Source organism: Tigriopus californicus, chromosome 6, assembly GCF_007210705.1.
Source record: "Tigriopus californicus strain San Diego chromosome 6, Tcal_SD_v2.1, whole genome shotgun sequence".
Taxonomy (NCBI): Eukaryota; Metazoa; Arthropoda; class Copepoda; order Harpacticoida; family Harpacticidae; genus Tigriopus; species Tigriopus californicus.
Window position 1 is genome coordinate 2647130 of NC_081445.1, and position 21332 is coordinate 2668461.

At 40.7% G+C, this 21332-nt stretch overlaps 1 protein-coding gene across 6 annotated transcripts in view; it reads right to left on the reverse strand.

Annotated features, from left to right (window-relative positions):
• LOC131882730 (acetylcholinesterase-like) overlaps positions 1 to 8039 on the reverse strand; it is a 23228-nt gene extending 15189 nt beyond the window's left edge. For 4 of the 6 annotated variants that reach the window (XM_059229975.1, XM_059229978.1, XM_059229977.1 and 1 more), the window contains exons 1-3: positions 7747 to 8039; positions 3348 to 3990; positions 2051 to 2387 (exon numbers count right to left, since the gene is read on the reverse strand). In XM_059229975.1, the coding sequence (XP_059085958.1) occupies positions 2051 to 2325 (275 nt within the window). In that variant the 5' untranslated portion in view covers positions 2326 to 2387; positions 3348 to 3990; positions 7747 to 8039. Of the gene's footprint in view, positions 1 to 2050; positions 2609 to 3347; positions 3991 to 7746 lie in introns of those variants that run through there. The other 2 variants (XM_059229976.1, XM_059229973.1) reach the window with 2 other exon arrangements.
• Between the last annotated feature and the right edge of the window lie 13293 nt (positions 8040 to 21332).

Genomic DNA, 21332 nt, shown 5'->3' on the forward strand with positions numbered 1-21332 from the left:
CTAACCTCTTCAAGCTGATCTTGTGACCATGACAAGACCAAGGAACTTGACATTGATCCCGCCCCGATTCTGGACGGTTGCGATCAACAATGAAATTAAAAAGTGGATATAATTTTTGTGTGTTTGATCCGGCTTTGGGTCAAGCCAAACTGGGCTGTTTTGGCAGTACTTGGAAACTCAATGAAAGCAGTACCTTATTTCAACTAGCGCTATCTTTTACTTTCTTACCGAAGCATATAGAAATTGTTAACAGCTAAATCGACACCCACTGTACAGAGTACGCCAATATTCCGATTCTGCTTTTGAGGCTACTACTATTCTTGTCAGTGCCCTAATTGGACTGTAGGGAAGAAGCACGGCCTGGCATTTTTTAAGTTGTTTTTTTATTTTTTGTTTATAGTTTGTTGCCACTCTGAGCACAATTGACTTGTGTATATAAGAGTAATAGCTTGAAAAATTAGTTGATATTTTAAAAACTAGTCGGTAACCGATCAATTTTTGGTGCGAATCCAAGACGAGAACAAGTACCCTTGGCGAGCATTTCGTGACCAATAACCAATCTCATAGAAATACAAATTTCACTGACTTAATTATCAAACATTTAGCTTTTAAAAGACCAAAACTTTGTCAATGTCAGGCTTTTTAGTTTTGTCGTCACTACAGTATGACATGTCTGACTCCAACGGCATCAAGCCCAAAAATGTGGCTGTGCAATCATACAAGGCCATCACAGTTGCGAGAACTGACCTGTGAGCAGATTGCCTTTTATCCTCATGAACCACTCCTCAAGTTTATACTATCTAACTATACTTTTCTCCTTGGCAATCTTGAACAAGAGCGGAGAGGCTTGAACAAAGTCGCTAGGGACTAGTTGGAGTCGGCCATCTTGACACTTCTAGCAAAAGTGTGAGAGCAGCAACAGACATCCGCATATTGCTGGATATTGAGGTCAGGCAGCCTTCCCATCATTTCCTTTGGTCTCTCTGATCTTTCAGATGTTGGCTTGGATCACGTTGCTTGAGGGCCTGCCACCGCGCAATTAGCACTCATTCTTGCCGTCATTGGTTTTGAGGGCCCTAATCCCTTTCTGAATATTCTTGAAGAGACAACCCCATTGGACTTGGGGATCTGCAAGTCACTTTTTCCAGCCTCATGATTGGCTTGATCACTTTTCTGGTCGTTTTTTTGTCTTTTCATTGTAGCTGTACCTATACTTTGCGTCACATGGAAGTTAAATATCAAATCCATGACAATATAAAAAAAAAGTTGGCATAAACACTAACTTGTCAAAACGAAATTATAATGGTAGATGGGAATGCTTTTTGGGTTATTCTACCAGCTTTTCAATTGTATCATTTTCAAGCCATCAAATTTTGAATACGACTTTGACCTCTTCTAGTCAATTCGGTGAACATTCGTCAAATCTTAGAGGGATAAGGAGTGTGTCCAACCATCCAAGCCAAAAGAACGATACTTAGTTGGGTGCTTTAAAGTTCGTTACATTTTTTTTCCGAAACACATAATAATTTCATCAAAGCCATACTTATTCATTTGGTCTCGTGATTTCAAACATACGAAAATAACTTCGCTTTGCTGTGGCGTACGTATATACCTACAACGTGATGTCAGCGAAAATCAAATTTCTTTTGGGATCAGTCTTGTGATCTCTAGAGGGCGGTCGCAGAGCCCAGTTTTGGCCTTCTATTTGTGCGAATAAATATTTGTTTTTGCTTGATTAAAGAAAGAAGTCAATAACTGTTCAATCAGATCTCTGATAATAAGGGAGTAGACGGCCTCAAAATCGCAATTTTGGCGTACCTAGATGTATTGTCTGAAAGATGGATATTGATCCTTGACTCAAGCACTCTTGAATTATATATGCAGCTACAAGATTCCGAAATATGGGTACCAATAAAACAAGCAACAAACACATTAAGTGGAACACGACTCATAGGTCGCTCGCGCAATCTCTTCTTCTGGGAGGTCACTTGTTCATAAGAAAAGGACAAACAGTAAGTGTTGCTAAACTGAGTCGCAACAACATTCTCACCTTTTTACTGGCTGTGGAGCTCTGAAACGCAAGTCTCCCACGGGAGGCTCCGCATAGGGCACACCCCACCACATGTCCACATCCTTGCCATTGCCACCCTTTTGTCGCACGCCTCTAATTCGCCCACTCCGAGTTGATCTAACGAGATTGGGCTCGCCATCAGAAGCTGCCGAGACAGCAGATTGTGGCCAACAAGGCCAAAAGGCACAGCTGACCAGACAGAGGATCAAAAATGTATTCTTCAGGCTTCTACTCATGATTGGGAAATGGCACATCCTCCTCTATGCTTTGTCAGTGTTTCAACTTGAGAAAACCAAGACTCTGCCACATCTTTGGACTGAAATGAAAAGGATGAGTCAGTCCTGTGACGTAATTGGAATTCATTTTCTAGATATTGCTCAATACCAGTCCTTGAAATGTGGACTTTTTCTTATTTTAACAAAAGTTGCGCCCTTTGGAGACGTTAAAAGCATTATAACGCAAATTTGAAGGCTTTGAACGATTATTTCAAAAACAGTATTCTTTATATCGTCTAAAACTCAAGGGTATTGCAACCAAATTAACCAAAGCAAGAGTGAAGCACTAAAAGAAAATGATTGAAGGTATATTTTGAAACATGAATGGCTCTTCCAAAATTTACACATGACTATACGTCTCCAAAAGCAAATATTTTCCCTGATTTCAAGGATTGTCCTTAAATTTCATCCTTTGATAATGTTTAGGAGGATTTCAGTGTGAAGAAATCCTTCCTTTCATGTTAATCTAGGCTTGTTCTTGTCAGCCACTTCATTACTCATGGAATATGGCAAAGTATTAACGGATACCCAGCTAGTCTACATAGGGTAAACTGTTAAAGGACGACAGAGGTAAAATATCAATGGCTCAAAATAATCAAATGAACAGGAACGTCAAGACTTCCTAAATAACATCGAAGAGGCTCTACAAGAAGGAACTGCCTAAACCAAATAACAAAAAAATGAGGGCATATTCATGAGCCTGACTTTTGAAACTACTATGAATACCTACTTTGATGGAAGAGGAATGCATGAATGTATTTAGAAAGCACGCATTCACACAAATTTGGGGTTTCTGCGCTAAATCTGTTATTTGTGCTAACGTTTCTTTGGAGGAGACCACCCAGTACAAAAATTCACTTGGATGGTTATATCATGCTTCTTTTTACTTAAATTTGGTTATGGGGGATTTTCATTTGTCCATTTTCATGCAAAAACCACTTATTCTACTTTATGAATGTGCCATTTGGCTTTGGAAAATGACCCTGCTTAGAACATCTGACCTGAATCTGGTGAGTTTTGATGATTTATAGCTTGTATGCCCAAGCTGTCTTTCCTCTGATCTCTGTCCCCCATCTAAAAGACGTAGCTTTTGGTTGGAAGGCCAAATCCAAAGGCCGTGATGGAATCTGTAGAGATAGAGCTCAATCTGTGCAAGTCCTTCGCTCCGATGAACCTTGTCCTTCGTTTCATTGTTTGAAGTTACTATATTGGGGAAGAGGTGCATGGAACCTTGATGTCTCTGGGGACATAGATGGGCACACTCATCGGCCTTTGAGGCTTCGATCCCCCAAGAAAGACCAGTCCTTTGATCACCATCGATGCCCAGACCTTCTCGACAATGGTGCCCTTCAAGAACGACCCGCCACAGATTCCAAAGGATAAAAATCTACTTGATCCCAACAAAGGACCGCACAAACCCAACTGGTTCCACCGGCCTCGACCCAAATATGAACCGACTGATGGTAGAGATGTCGGTCTGAATTGGAAAAAAATGCCCAAAGTTCGGATCACGAATTCACGAGGAATGAGAGGGTAAAGCTGGCTGGCCACGAGGTGAAACCCTCTTCCTTGGTCCTGGTTTTGGCGCACTTCGTTGATTGCAGATATGGGACCGAGGGTCAAAACAGCTCCAGCCTGGCCGATCTGAAATTTTAGAAGAATACTTTTGGCGTTGAGAAACTTGAGAGAGTGGAACAACTAGATTTGAAATGCAAGACTACAGTAAAACTCAAGATGTATAGTGCAGCACATTTCACGTCTATCTTCACCTTGACACGAGCCAGCCGTGTTACTCTTTGAAATGCCATTGATTCGGTGCGTGGCGTTGGCATCCTGTTAGACCATAAATACTTTTGTTATTGTATGAAAAGGGGTTGCAACAATTTGGGTCAACTATGATTAGCAGAACCTGTACGTGCAAATAGACCATTAAACGTTAAACCGGGCCGTAAAGATAATGGTTCGACTCAATATTGGATGGACAGGGTGACCAAAAATAACAACAATCTCAACTCTAGAACGTAAAAAACAAATCGATCAAACATTCAAATCAAAATTTCAAACCTAAGCCACCGCAAGTCACGTTTACAAGGGTAAAGTCTAGCAATCAAGACAAGTGAGGAAAACACAGCTTGTTGTCCTCCGCTGTCAAATATGATGGTCGTAATTTGAAAGCTATGGTGTTCACAAATGAAGGTCAAATCGAGCGATACGCTCAGAACTTCTTTTGTGGATATATTTGTCTTATTAGTTTTTTCAGAACTTCTTTTGTGGATATATTTGTCTTATTAGTTTTTCCAGTTTGAAATTACCATTGCTATCGGACCTAGTAATGAAATATGAAATCAGTCACCCTGTAATTCCTGCAAACGTAATACCCGTCCCAAAAGGGTAAACGTTATTCTCCACCGATTAGTTGGCGGTGCCACTTTTTTAAACTTAACCTAACCTTATCAAACCTAACCTAACCTAACCTAACCTAACCTAACACGATATTAATAGCCCTTAAACTCTCTCTCCAAACTTTTCTAACAGTTTGTCACCAATTTAAAAATGAGCACCACCAATTAATCGGTGGAGAATAACGTTTATCTCCCAAAAGCAGTGATAATGCCTAAGGTTGTTCATTTAAGATGGTATTGTGTGGCAAAGTATTTTGAAATCCGATCAAGGCCAAAAGCCAAATGGTTCCACGTTCAGTCTGTCAAATTCCAAATATGTATTTGTTGTCCTTCCCTTGGTTCCCAACGCTTTCGCATCTGGTAAATATAGCCATCTCTTTGGCACACTTGCCAATTCTCACGAGAATAGGCCGTACTGTTTAGGAAGCACTCAGCAAGCAAACTTTTGTCGCTTCTTTCCAAACCGCATTTGGGATCCATTATGATTTAGACTTGAAACGAAAGACCGGTTCCCAATCCCTTTGAATGTCCGTGATTCTAATGAAATCCTTTCGAATCTTCGTTCGAACAACCAGGTTCTTCCATTTTTTGAGCTGGAGAGAAGAAAAAGCTACCGAGAATGTGTCCAAAATACTAATGAGATCCATCCGCTTCCAGCTTCCAAGCTCCGTTGGACAACGAGTGGTCTCATTTCCAGGCCCAGGAACCTCTCTCCGACTCTCAATGAGGGGTGGGAACAACAAAGGACCAACCTCTCATTTGGCCAAGCCAAAAGGTAATGGCCAAATCAGGAAGTGATTTTCTGCATGTTTTGTATGGGTTCCGGTTTTGGGAGAGAGGGGGGAAGAGCGAAGGGAGGGGGAGGGTGCTCTGGATGTTGTTGTTATTGAAGAGAGAAAGAGAGAGAGAGAGAGGATCGGCAAGTTCCACTCACTCCGTTCTAGGCACGAGTACCAATCAGAGGCCAAAGGCATTTGGCAATCTGGCCTGGCCATGAACGGTGATGAATAGTTTAGGACACGACACTCCAGGAGTCCGGGACTCGAGGACTCCAGAGGGAGTAGGAGGAGAAAGAGAGAGACAAGGAAAGCGAGCCATCCAGCTGCCTCCTTATCCAGTTGAATAAAGTCGGTCGCATGACAACTGCAGAATATCCCTCACTCTCTCACTTTCTCTCGCGTCCTTTTGCTGATGAATATGTTGGGGTATAATGCCCTGGCACGCGATCTGAGCCCTGCCTAACCACATCAATCCTTTCGGACACCTTCACAACACGTCAGGGGAAAAAAATCTCGGAGTCTGCGCTTATTGTATTATATGGGTATACGTAGATAGTGAGGCCAAGGCTCGACATAGCCGTTCAACGCCACAAAGATTGACGGGGAACAGCTCTAGAGAAGCAATAGACCACTCTCAAGACATCTTATTGCTGAAGACTTTCGCGCTCTTTTTCCCACCTTTTGAGAAAATAACGCGGCAGACAGAGCCTTTGCCAAATGATGAGGAATGAGCAATTGAAGCGAGGTCAGTCGAAAAACTCGAAAAGCCAAGTTTCGAGGGACCCATGCCATCGAAGACATCGGTGACACTCCAGAGCTTTTGTTCGAATCAAGTCTGCGTGTCGTGATTCTGAGAATCCTAGATTCACCAACAAACTCGAGGAAATGTGCCAAATCAGTGGTCTTCTCTATTTCTGAGGAACTTGCGCATCTGGTTCAAGAAATTATTTCCAGACATGGGGTTTAAATGGATCATTTTACCTGGCGTAAAAATCGATCTCTCTAGCCAAGAAAACAAAAGACTCGGGTTTCGTCTCTTGCACTTGTAAACACCTGAAAACTATTTTAAGCAATGAGCATACTTTTCCGTGTGATCGATTTCTTTAATCGAAACTAACTCATAATGATCATCCTTTGTGGGTCCATAAAATCGATGACAACGCTCATTGGCATTTCAAAGCTTCAGGAACGCACCTGAAAATGGTTCACATCAACATGTTTTAAAATCGAGAATTACAAAATTCCGATCGACAAAATGAGCCAATTAATCCAATCTGTTCAATGCCCGAGCTATTTGTGAGCATGGCCAAAACTTTTGTACTGACAACCTTGAGCACGTTGGATAGAAATTTGATCCTATACAAAGAGAAAGTACTGTGTTTTCTTGTTGCACTTTGAAAAAAGTTCCTCAGCTGACGTGTTTCCATTACCATGGCCAAGATTATGGTAGTAGGCCAGCCAGCATCATGTTGCCATCCATGAGAAGTTCCCTTTCATTGGTAGAGGAGAATGAAGATTAAGGGAAGACATTAATCATTCATCAAGGCATGTCTGGCTGTTGTATTGAGGGTAAACTAAAACTTGTTCCATCTTCATCCGTGGATCCGCGCAGGCTTTAATAACATGGGCTCCTCGACCCAATACATCTTCTACACAAGGTGGAACCGGGGAGTGGCCCATATCGTATAGGGTACACAGTAAATGTATATGTTTGTATACCATACATTTGGAGAATCATCAAGGGAAAAACATCTGGCTGAGAGCATTCTCATTTGGAAAACCAACAGGGTGATGGAATAGTTTCGGTTTCTCGACGTGTTTTGACTTTAATACTGTCGAGGAAACGAGATTGGTTTCCACTTAAAAGGATTTCAGGTTTGATGGGTTTATGCGTAGGATTCACCACTTTGGTATCGAATCCATGCATGCAAACTTAGAGTACTAAGGCTGTCTCAAATTCAATGGGAATGACTTGAAATGATTTGAAAAAGAAAGTCAAACAAATATTCGTTCATGTTCTGAATCCCTCTGCCCAGTTGTGGAATTGTTGGAGTTATAGATGATGGGAACATTTATGTCTAATGATGTGAGTGGTTTCATCAAGTTATACCCATTCCTCCTCCCATAACAAACTATTAAGGTCATGCTCTAATCTCCGAGGCAGACCATTTAGAGATCAATAAATGGGTGCAAACACAGCTATCTCTGTCCGTACTTACATGCGTGCTTATTTCCTCCGGTAGTCTAAGTCTGCCTAACTTGGAAAAAAAAATCAAACTTTCGTCACACTGCACAGAACAAATTTGAACCTGTTTGAAAGGCAATTGTTTCAAGGTTGGAGCAGGATTCGATCTCAGAAATAGATGCTGCTCTTTTCACTCCTGCACAACAGAAGACACTATTACACTTCCACTGTTCCAACACCGTTCCATACTCTGCCGATACACTCTCCTACTAATACTCACACATCTTGCTAGGACTTTCGGGGCTCTTGCTTCTCTCCAAGCGCTCTAAATCCAGGGTGACTTTGCAACTTATGTTTATTTCATGCAACCTCAAACCCCGAAATTTTGGAAATGAAGAACGACATTGGAATAAGAATTCCAATTTGAAAAATGTTTCGGCGACAACCTGACGAAGTCTCTAGCCAATTGGGTCAATTTTCTGAAAGTATCATCCTCATTCGGCGAAAACCTAGCGTTCCCGAAATACGCATGCTCAATATACTCTTAAGCAAGGTCCCTCTCTCTATGGGCCCAGTTGAGTGCCATACATAGATGGAACATTATTCATTGCAAAATACCCTTTTGTACTAGCCCACCTCCTTTTGGGGTATTTCTACCCCAAAAACAGCCCCATAAAAGTAATCACAAAAAATCGGATTTTCTAATTATTTGAACATTTCATTCGACTCCATACGAATCGACATATTGATTTACGGGTCATGGTTAGAGATTCAAATGCTCGGCACAAGTTCCATGAGCGTGGTCACCCTATATTATACGATGCAGGGACCTCGCGCTCCTTTGGGATCAAGTAAAAAGAGAGAAAAACCAAAGGACAGAAGGCCCCTCCTGTTGTTGAAGGTCTTTTGGCTCTCAGTGCCATAGACAACGATTCAAATAGATCTATTTGATGCCTTTACATAGTAGCCTGGTAATTTGTTCCAAATTCGACACCTTGGCATTTCCTACAATCAACGTTTGCCTTTACTGAACACTTGCAAGTTGACCCAACGATGGCCTCACATTTGTGCCTAACAAGTGTCAAGGATCCAACTTTCAAACAGATGCAAGTGTATCTTTCAGAACCAAAATGTACTAAAAATTGTTAATTTGATCAAGCTCGAGAATAGTTTTGTTCAAAAGTTAAGATCCCAAAATCTGTTATTCTGGTCAAAACCAAATCCTATAATCAAAAAATAGAGCTTTCTAAATTAGTGGCTCATTTTGAAAATTCTGTCAAGCCAGCTGCTGAGTTTCCTGCGGGGGGTATGAAAACGAAAAATGGGTCCCTGTGGTGGAGGGAGAGAGAGAGAGGAACTGCTGAGTGAGTGGAAGGGAGACAACTATTTGGCTCTCTGTCAAGGCCTTGGTGGCGGTGGTGGTTGTTCTTCTTTTTCGGACGTTTATTTCAAGCTCCTAGCCTCGCCCAAACCAACCAACCAACCAACCCACCCACCAAGCCAACCAACCAACCGCACAACCATAGGCCATGTGAAGACTGAAAAGGCGTTATAATGGAATAGCAGCACTGTATGGTGGCGTCGAGCGACAACTCTGAGAGGACTCCTTGACTGAGCTTCATTTCTCTCCTCTTTCGCTCTCTCCTGCTCACTTTGGATCTCACCGAGTTCGTTTGGTCTTTCGTTCCACTTTGAACCGAAGCAAGGAGCCTTCGCTTTCGCCTCCTCCACAGCCTTCGGATACGGTCTTTGCTGGTTACAGTGTCTAGTAACACTTCTGAGGGAGGGGTAAACAGGGCACAACGGCCTTGCCATTCGAGGGCTGCCAAAGGCACGACCCACGAGGACGCGGTGAGGGGAGGGGAAAATAATCTTGAATTAGAACAAGAATTACGGCCTTAGAATTTCAGGACTTCGGAGACCACCCCCCCTCCCTCCGCCTCTCCATGGTGAGGCATTTGAGGCATTTGGAGGAGCTAGATGTAATCTGCAGCAACCCTGGAGCTTACTTTAATGATTAGGAGCAATGAGAGGGATTCAGACCCGTTGTTACCCTGCAGATAAAAGAGGTTCGTTCAATCCTGGATGAAAACATGTTTAGGACAAATCTAGGAACCATTTCGAGGCCAGCCTACAAACAATGCAATATCTGCCAAGTTCTAAAGCACAAATAATGAACTATTTGGTGATTTTCCCTTACCTTTTTGCCTAGTTCGATTTTCGCATGAATATTTGAAGACCCTTTGGAACGGAAGGAAGCTCAAAGGACTGATTTCTTTTGCTAGCGACATTAAAAAGAATCAGAAGACCATCGTATGAAATGACTTCCAAGATTTGTTGTAATTTTAAGAGTATCCTAATAATGGCACTCATCACATTTGAACGCCTCTTAAAACCAGGGCATTAGAAGGAAGTAAGTCAGCACTGCATTACTCCCATTCTTGGCTATGCTCGTTTGGCCATGCCATTGGGAATGCTTCATATAAAAATAATTTCTTTTTCCAAATTTGAACTACTTCACCACGATCAATCTTATGAGGTGGGGAGAACATGTGTCATACCTTTTTTAAGGTTAAGGTATTATATAATGGGTTTCGTTGCAAATGATTTTTTTCTTTTTTGAAACCTCAAGCGGGAAAAAACTGCCTTGCTGACTTGGGTTTTAATATTTTCGTTGTTGTTTGAACCTGCCTTCGAAAACGTCAAATATGATCATGTTTGACAGTATTTAATTAAATGTTTTGAAATATTTTTCAAATATTTAGCGACTTTCAAAATACTTACCGAGCATTAGTATCAAGAGTATTACCTTCTTCTAGATTACATATTATTTAGATTTTTCAAATCTAAAACTGACATCTTTTCCTGAGCTCAACTAATGATGGAGAATAAAGTCGTCATGGACGAATATGAGGAGAGTTGAGAAATTGGGTGTAACGTACTAAAGCAAAAGAAAAGTTTCGCTTTGAGTCAGGTTTTTTAGTTCAACGAAATTTGAATGAGATGATATACGGTATACACAATGCTATTACAGCAGTGCAATTATAACAAGATTTGAAACCGCAAACACATTCAGTTTTGCTAAAAACAAGCACAATTTTCAGCCCTGAGCTTCTTTCAAAGAACATATGAAAGTAGAAAAAAAATATTGAAAGAATATGCTAAGATTGCCTTAAAGCTTCAAGTTTCCTCAGTTGCCAAAAGATAAACAAAAATTTAAATGTCACTCTGGAGAAAAAAAGGAATGAGTAACGAGTATTTTTTTTGGTATTTTTGGTCGTTACAATTACATTATATTAAAATGTATTGGAAGTAGAGCTCCTTTTTCGAAAAAAAGGAACGATTTATTGTAATTTCGTTGCTACTGCCCCGCTTAAAAGTCAATTATGGATAAATGGCATTTTCCTCCTCAAGGATCTACCTCCTGAAAAATTCATCATAGGTTACTATTACAGCTACATCTTACCGTACAACTATTAGACATATTATGCCATATTTTTCTTTCATTTTTTTGCGGACTTCCTTTCCGCTGCTGGGATTGAGATCCGAGCAGTTCAAGACGAGAATTGTATTCATTTAACTTTTATTTATATATATTATTTGATCGACCAACGAATTAGGGTTGGCTGATCTGGCTAACCCTTGCATATAAGGTTGATCAGGAATTTTAGTCAAAACTTGTCCAAGTCTGACTTACATCCTGCTAAGGCAAAGTCGAGATAAACTACATCAACTGATTCATGGCTCTCTAATCCCTCAATAACTTGTTCTTTATGTTCAATCAGTTGTGTAACCGTGCTAAAATGTGCTTGGAATCCTTGCTTGCTAGGAGGAAGGACTTCATGAATATCAAGAAATTCAACAAATTTGAACTTCATGATCTTCTCGAACACCTTCGCAATATTCGAATTGAGATAAATCAGCCTATATCTACTGGGGAGCGACTTATCTCCCCCTTTGAAAATTGGAACAACGTGAGCTAGCTTCAGAGAAGATGGGAACTTGCCCTGGTCCAAGATGCAACGCATCAAGTGCGAGAAAACAGGAGCAAGAACCTGTGAGCATCTCATCAGAAACTGAGATGTCACTCCATCAGGGCCTGGGGAGCTCGAGAGTCTCAAGTCCCTGATGGCCTCTAAAGCATCCTGATCTGTGACTACAAGATCATCTAAACGCTCAACTTGACAAGTCTTGCCAATCTCAGCAGACTCATCAATAGAGCAATGGGCTGTTGCTCCTAAAATCTTTGGACTTGAAATCACTCTAGAGAGTTGATCTCCAAGTATGTTGGCCATAGTCTCTACTTTGTCTATGGCTTCCCCATTGACCTAAAAAGGCCCTTCTGGGTATTTCATCTTTCTCTTAGAATTTGCATAAGAGAAAAATGCCTTCGGATTCGACCTCACCTCTTTAACTTCTCTACTATATGTTTGTATTTGTTGCCTTTGATTTGTTGTGGGCATGAAGAATGCTCTTTAAGCGATCTGTAAGATTTATATAGCCTGTTCAAACCCAAATTCAGTCATTTTGGATTTCTATATATACATTGTGGCACTCTTTTGGGAATGCCACTGGCTTGGCAATGATCATACAGAAAACTACAGAAATAATTAGTGTTCTCAAATTTTTACCCCTGTAATAGTGTTTACAAATCACAGTGTTTGAAAAGTGGTTATATGAGTTCCACAATAGTCTCAAGACTTTTTATCCTAAATACACCTTCATGAACATGTATGACAAATTTCATCCTTTTCTGAAGGGCATTTCGTAAAATGTGATTTATATTATTGTTTCATGGCATGGCATTCTGAGGCCATTTTTGCCAGTAAAGGCAACAGTATTACAGACTTTCTTCATTTTCTCAGAAGGTATTGAGTACGGTCAAATAATATTGAAAATCTGGAAGGGTGCGCGCATTTTAGAAGGCTAAATTCGTTCATTTTTAGAGCTATTCGTTAGAAAGGTTGCGTGATGTTTTCTTAGAGAGTTTCGTCCAAGCCAAAGATTTGCCCTTTACTTCAAAGCAAACCAGAAAATGCTCAGTCCAAGATGAATCCCATCTCACACCCAACCCAGAGCTAATCCCAAGCAAGTTCAAGGCAAATCTGGACCTAACCCCGAATCTCGGCCCGGGCTCATCCATCAGCAATTCCTCAGCTTAGGCAATGCCACCGTGCTGGTAGCGAGTCATAAGCACTGCAGGGCACCCTGGATGCAGTCCAAAGCAAACATGAATCCAACCCTGATTCAATCCAAAACTCCAAAACCTTACTGATGGGATATAATCTTATGAAATAGTATGAGGCAATGCCCTGTTTTAATGAGTATCTCAAATAGTAATACTTATCAAAGCGTCTTGTAACACAATGTTGAATCGATGCAAGATCACTGAAATTATAAATCTTTGTTTGAAATATCCTTTTAAAAATCTGACCTGGAATAAACAGACTTGGCTGAACTTACAATATGAGCCGGTGGGTAATCTAAATATCTTACACAAATTTAAATGCGGAAATATCTCTCCCCAATGATCCATAAGCTAAGGTCGTAGGGCATATTTCTAGAATTCCCATACCATGCCTTTTCATGTGATGTCACAAGAAGGACGAAAGACATTGAGACATCCGCTCGGGCAGTCAGCTGCGCATTTTTTTCCCTGATTGCAATTCAGCCACTGACTATTTTTTGACAAAATCAATTTGTTATGAGTTGAAGGAACTTACATAGAAAGTCTCAGCCCGATTGGGGTTTGGGTTGACGAGTAACCGTCAATTGAAATTTAGCACAGTCTGTGTATTTGAGCGAGTCATTTGAAAGAAAATTAACTTCTCAACCGTCCAAAAGGACGTTTGTGGTGACGCAGGTTTTTTCTCCTTTCTCAAAGATATTTTTGAATTAAACCTCAAGCATTCATCAGGAGGAACTGTCAAGTACATAATGGCATATTACAAATGGTCTAACGATATCCTAGAGGCGACAGGTAACCCGCTGAGCGATTGCCGTCAAAACAATATCTGAAAATTTAAGTGAGCGCATTCTTAAGGCCAGAATCAAAGATAAGGGCATCCTGAAGGCCGGCAAAGACCAAGAGACGTTGATGAGCCTTTCAGTGTTCATCCCTTTGAAAGTGGAGAACCTCCTGCAAATGTGCTAAATTCATTTGGAACAGGCTAGACCAAGGGCCAAAATCTGGAATTTCAAGAGTAAATCTTTCGGTGGCCAAACATCAGAGCCTTACCAATGTCCTTTATCAACTAGGTGGGTTGAGTGGCATTTTGATTCGTGAAAACGATACCCAAACAGTATCTACGAGGCTGGCCAGGTTTTTTCAACCAGCAATGTTAGCTTGTGCAAAATCGATGCTAAAAAATGCTATTTGGAATTCGATAATGCTAGAGCAATGCGACTTTTTTAAGAAAAGCATATTATTTATGGAGCTCAAACAATTTCGGACTCACAATTTAATTATGTTTGGCACTCTTTGACAGGGTTTGTTCAAGCAATATTTTGAAAATTATACTTAAAGTTGAAAAATTGAAAAACACCAAAATCTAAAAAAAAACTTGGGGTAAAAATTGATGCAGTTGTGTGTTCTATACTTGTGAGTGGACATTACTCACATGGAGTTAGATGGACTTGGATGGACTTAAAAACTGATTATATTTCTGACTAGTACACATATATAAATGCATGACTAAAACAGATTACGAGCATGAGCAGCATGCTCAACACCGGGATACCACATATGATATTTGACATATTTATGATATTCTCCTAATTCTGAACCCTGAGACTTCGAAGGGGACACCAAAGTGTGACAAGCTTTATCTGAGCAAAAAACACAATTATAATTGTTCTTATCGCCAAAAAACGTTCTTCTTGGGTGAGATAAGATCATGAAAATAAGATGAATTGTTTTATCACCGTGCACCATATTTCAAAGCGGACATTAGCAAGAGCTGCAACAAGTTTCTTTATCCATAGAGCTCAATTGTTGTCTATCTCTTCTATTTTGAATTTTTTTTGCTACTTTTGAATCTTGTTATTTATTTGGTTTACCTCAGCCGTGTGGGGGATTACTTTTCGAATACACATCACTGACCATTTTAATCATTTTTTTTATTTGTGATAGCCAGCCCAAAATATTTATGTCTGCCAAAAGTCTGGCTACAAACAGAAATTTGGCTAAATCTCCCTTCGACTGGAGAAGCAATTATAATAAAACATTTTGCTTGCTTAATGAAAAGTAAACATTCCAATGGCAATCACTTTGTGACCACNTGTGATAGCCAGCCCAAAATATTTATGTCTGCCAAAAGTCTGGCTACAAACAGAAATTTGGCTAAATCTCCCTTCGACTTGAGAAGCAATTATAATAAAACATTTTGCTTGCTTAATGAAAAGTAAACATTCCAATGGCAATCACTTTGTGACCACAGCGTATCAATTTCATGGAATGGGAAAGGGCTCCAATGAAAGAACATTGTTAACACTGCCAAATGTAGTTCCCTTGTGAGATTTGTTTTGCTTTTCTTCCCTTTTGGTCATTTTTTTCAGTGAAATAATGCTAAAAAAATGTTAAAATGCTAGACAAGATTTCTTAATGCTTGGACCATGCAAGTAATGCTAGTTTAAAGCTAAAAACCAGACCAATGCTAATAAAAAAAATCCAATGCTAGCGGCCTTGAAATGATGCTAATTTTTTAAAAATAGCATCGAAAAATGCTACCTGGCCAGCCTTGAATCACATACAAAAACGAAAAAAATGTCATGCCTGATGCCAGGTTTCACACAATAACGTTTGATGTAAGTAGCGCAAAAGCTTGGGTCTAATAAGGCATGTCAAGTAAAGGAAAATCGAGGAAGAATGTGGTTCGGCACCCTGCATCCGCCTTTGAATTTTCAATAATCGAGTTATTTGAGTGAGTTGTGTTACAAAACCAAACAAACTGAACAAGTTTAGTGTTAATAGGTGAACAAACCAGAATTTTTTTCTTCTTGGATTCATTTTTTTCATTTCTTACTCGTTTTCATGAAGTTTATTTTTGTTCTTGATGAAAGATTTAATGTTTCTAAACGCTAGCAAAGGAAAAGAGCCGGTTTGAATCCAATGGCCATTTGCGATTTTCGCCTAATTTGAAAATGTCCTTGCTTGGATGAAAATACGGGGTGTCATAATTACTTTTCCAACATCTGAGCACCCTGCTTCTGACGAAGCCACAAAGTTTCTCATTGTCCATAGAATGTAGACAAACACGTTCCAAGTACAACTGCGAGACTGTGACGGTGGAATTCCGGTGTGAAGCGCAGTTTCATCGACATATGTTGTAAAATTCGGAGTCGTGTAAATGGAACCAAAGCTAATTCCAGACAGAAAACTGCTCGCTCATTCCATCTCTATAGGGCACGTCAAGTAAAGGAAATTCAACGAAAATTGTGGTCCGGCACCCTGAGTTTGGGCATTTTGGGGAGAGTGAATTATAGCTCTAGTCAGAGAAATGACACTCACAAGATTTTTGAGAATTTTTTGGTTCCCTGGCGACTGCCTAGTGTGTGCGATGGGGATTGCCATTGAACACATTTAGCTACGTGATTTTCAAAATCAAGTTCCGAATTCAGGGAGCCAGTGAGTTGATGGCTTGGTTGTCTGCTTTGGTTGAAACTGAGTAACGCAAGAGAAGTTGATCAGCCCAACACCCTGCAGCTCAACTACCAAAATGTTTTCAAAGCAAAGTCTCAAGTGGCTTGGTTAAAGTGACTTTTCTCTGACAAGCCCTCTAGGGTGGACTAGAAGGCTAGTCAGAGAAATGGCACTCACGAGATTTCTGAGATTTTTTTGCTCCCTGGCGGCTCTCTGGTGTGTGCGATGGGGATTGGCTTTAAACACAGTTAGTTACGTGATTCTCAAAGTCAAGTTCCGAATTTAGGGAGCCAGTGAGCTGATGGCTTGTTTGTCTGCTTTGGTTGAAACTGAGTAACGCAAGAGAAGTTGATCAGCCCAACACCCTGCAGCTCAACTACCAAAATGTTTTCAAAGCAAAGTCTCAAGTGGCTTGAATAAAGTGACTTTTCTCTGACAAGCCCTCTAGGGTGGACTAGAAGGCTAGTCAGAGAAATGGCACTCACGAGATTTCTGAGATTTTTTTGCTCCCTGGCGGCTCTCTGGTGTGTGCGATGGGGATTGGCTTTAAACACAGTTAGTTACGTGATTCTCAAAGTCAAGTTCCGAATTTAGGGAGCCAGTGAGCTGATGGCTTGTTTGTCTGCTTTGGTTGAAACTGAGTAACGCAAGAGAAGTTGATCAGCCCCACACCCTGCTACTCAACTACCAAAATGTGTTCAAAGCAAAGTCTCAAGTGGCTTGAATAAAGTGACTTTTCTCTGACAAGCCCTCTAGGGTGGACTAGAAGGCTAGTCAGAGAAATGGCACTCACGAGATTTCTGAGATTTTTTTGCTCCCTGGCGGCTCTCTGGTGTGTGCGATGGGGATTGGCTTTAAACACAGTTAGTTACGTGATTCTCAAAGTCAAGTTCCGAATTTAGGGAGCCAGTGAGCTGATGGCTTGTTTGTCTGCTTTGGTTGAAACTGAGTAACGCAAGAGAAGTTGATCAGCCCCACACCCTGCTACTCAACTACCAAAATGTGTTCAAAGCAAAGTCTCAAGTGGCTTGAATAAAGTGACTTTTCTCTGACAAGCCCTCTAGGGCAAACTAATGATCCAGTTACACAACACAGATTTTCACACAATGTGTCAATAAAACTAGGACTCACAACACAATTTGAGGCTGAGAGTCTCTGATTTGGACTTAGAACCTGCTCCCGCTTTCTGCAATATGAGAAAATTTCAATGAGTAACAGAGCAAGTCAGTTCTTTTTTTTTGGGGGGGGGGCTCAAATTTGTCAATCAACAGCTTAAAAGCAAAATGCAGTTCGATTAGAAAACTAAATTTGGAATTTCAGCATAAAAAACTATCCAGAAAAATTGCAACAAGCCAAATTTGGTCGCCCTGATAGGCATGGAGCAAAAACAGTGACCCAACTTAGGTATCTATAAGGCGACAATGAATGCAATATTTGCTGTTGATTAAAATCATTGCTGATAATTAAAATCATTGCTGTTATTCAAAATCATTACTTTATCCCAACGTAAAATCATTTTCACTAGTTCTTACACTCCTCCTGCTCTTTTCTTTTGCCAGTGTTTAGAAACACTAAATGCTTCATCAAGAACAAAAATAAACTTCATGAAAACTGCTTGGGCAATGTAAACAACAAGAGGGTTGGTGTGTGAGCTATGAATCGCTTTGCCTTCGAATTTATATAATAAAATTTGCGTCGTGTAACTGGACCTTAAGACAAACACCCCAGTCAACTCACACCACACGTCTATTGAATTTTCAACAATGGAATGATGTTGTGTGAGGTGCATCACACAACCAAACAAAATAAACCTGTTTGGCGTAATTCGATGAACGTGATATCAAATTACTGAATACCACAATGCCATTCGCCACGACAACGAGGTAAAATGAAATAAATGATTTGATTTGATTCCATGGAATAACGTCAGTTTTTCATGAACGTGTTCACTTGACCAGCCCTATAGGTCGGACGTTTTTACGACATTTTTGCATTCTTTGTAGCTTGGTTCGCAACGCGTTAAAACCCCACTAATGTTTGTTATTGGACTCAAGATTCAAGGCTTGATTTGGGTAGTTATATCCAACTTTCAACATTGGCTGCATTTTCTTGGCCCATGTGCGAAATAGTGCATGTAGGCGATTCCATTTTCAGCACATTTAAGTGACAAAGTTGTGATTCACGACTCACATGCTGACCACTGTCCTGTCTTAACTATAAATCGAAGTTTGATCGAAGTTTTGAATCGTCTTCGACAAAGCATTTACTGTTTCTAAATGCTTGGTTAAGAAACAATCGATCATTGTACAAAGCTACATAAACAAGCAACCAAGAAATGAATTATTACCCCAATTATTGAAATTTGGGAAAGACTACTTGTGCACATTAGCAACAGAGAAAGCAAAGCTAAGGTGAATAATATAATCCAGACCTGGGACCTATTTTTTCAAGAACGACAAGTATGATTCTAAAGAAGCAATAAAGACACAGAAATATTTCTTTATGTAACATACCTTTTTATCCATGTGTGCCAGTTTGTCTATTTTTGTGTTTAGAGGGTCGAAAAATGACACTCAGAGATTTCTGAGATTTTTTGGTTCCTTTGCGGGTGACTGATGTGTGAGATGAGGAGTGGCTTTAAACACATTTTGTTACGTGATTCTCAAGATCAAGTTCCAAATTCAGGGAGCCAGTGAGTTGATGGCTCGTGTGTCTGCTTTTGTTGAACCTGAGTAACGTAAGAGAAGTCAAGCAGCCAGACAGACCCCTGCACAACTACCGAAATGTGTTCTAAACAAAGTCTCAAGTGGCTTGGATAGAGTGACATTTCCCTGACAAGCCCTCTTGTTGTATTGTTCAAAAACTTTGGTGTGCCTTTTTTCGTTTTTTTGTGCCTGTTTTTATGTCACCCAAGAAACAACAGGAGTATGTGCAACAATGTACTAATCCAGAACTACAGCAATAACCCCAAAAACGATAAAATCCCCAATAAACATGATGTTGGCACCACCAATGTAGAAAAGGCATCTTCGACCAAGATAAAGCAGGGGTAGGTGAAACATTTCATCAATCCCAAACTTTAAGTGACGATTGGTTTGAAACTTAACCAGACCATGAACATATTTGGAGATGAGGGATTGGTCAAAGCAATTGAAGATGAATTCACTGCGATGAAACAAGATAGCGACTCCGAATTGACCGGCGACGAAAAGATTGGCTCTGGAGTGTCCAAAGGTTTAATGAGTATATATATTTGATGTAGACCGAACTGTACAATGGAGGCTTATTGAACCGGAATTGATGGCAAGGTAGGCTGAGGATATCGACTGAACTGTTCTGCTATCTGGCTTTTCCTTGTTCGTTTTGCCTTTCCTTAATTTGTGATCGGCACATTCCTAGTGGGGGGGGGAATTCGCAAGGGACGGCGTAATTTCAGGTTAGCAGGGGTGCTCATTTGTTAAAGGGGTACATTTCTTTAAATGCCAGTTCTATTGTGGTTAATGTTCGGGGATCCTGATTAGGGTTGTCACATTCTTGACTTGCACACTGCACTTCTTTCAGGCCTATAGCTTTAGGCCTGTCTACTTATTGATGGCCGTCTTGGGACTCGTTGGCGCCTCGTTCTGTCGCCATCATTGCTCTGTCTGTTGCCAGGGTTGTTCGATGATAACCTCATCAAAGGGTATTCCACTACATCACTCTGACGTATCCTTTCTTAATTTTTTGTATTAAGATTGGAATACTTCCGTTACACCAGAAAACAGTGTCAAACACCATTAGATTTTGTGAACGTGGTCATTAGGCCGATCGTTTGAATCTGCATTTATCCCCGGATGAGCTTACACGTAACAGTTTGAATTGAATTCCTAAAATACTGACGGGCACCTGCTAGATGACATCCCGCCACCCAACCCACTCTATGAGTGAAGTGGTGGCCTTGATGTCAAGTTTGAGAGTGACAATGCTGTGTTACCTTGGGGAGTGAGGTATATGGCACTTGATACCAATTTGAAGGGTAGATGGTCTTAATCGTCCCCCAACTCTCAGGACCCCCTCTTCATCCAGAATTGGGTCCAAAGGAAAAAGCCGGTGCCTGCGAAATAGTGTGACCCTGTTGCACCGCAATGATAAAGGCCAAGATCAGAAGTGGTTTCGAGTATTTTTACTCCAATGACTGACAACAAATCAATACATCAACCAGGTTGCGTGAACATGAAATCGCAACATAAGTCCCCCCATAGATAACTCCATAAATAGATCGATCAAGGGCGCTGCGATCGCATGTTTTCGTTTCAGCTGTCGCTGGGTGTCAAAAAGATCCGTTCGTAGTCAAGATTTCTAGGGCAACTATGGCACAAATCTGAATCGTTGACGGTGCGTGCAAATTCTGAGCTGAAGCCCCGAATACAACCCCCTGCCAAGCAATTGCTCTCCTCTAGTACGCTTCAAAAAACGGGTTAGAGAAAGCTGTCTGATCACATTTCAATACCGAAACGTTGCAAGGGTTATGATGGGGTTCCAATTGCAATTTTCATCCGTGTGGTGGAAACACTTCACTGAAACTGAAGACACGAGCCTCGGTGCAGGCTGACCTCAAGAGGTGTCGGAATCACCTCAATTACGTAAAGGCGCATTCAATTACATTGCTGGGAGATCCAAACGAAATTCTGAATACCTTATCATTGCGTTGCAATTTCGGTTACATTTTGTTGCCCTTTCGAGATGCGTTGCTAAACAAGAGCAATCAATAGAATATGTGATTTGCTCTGCTAATGCCCCAATCTTTTGAACATGTTACGTGTGTTATGCCCAAAAAGCATGTTCTCATTATCCTACAGCTCTTTCTACATGCATATTTGCAAGATTCACGAGAAATTAAAAGAAATCAAGACCAACGAACGATTCATGGGAATGATTAAGCTTGCCTAAAGGGAGATTTCACGAAGTGTGATTGTCCCTTACCACCCAGCGTCAGCTGA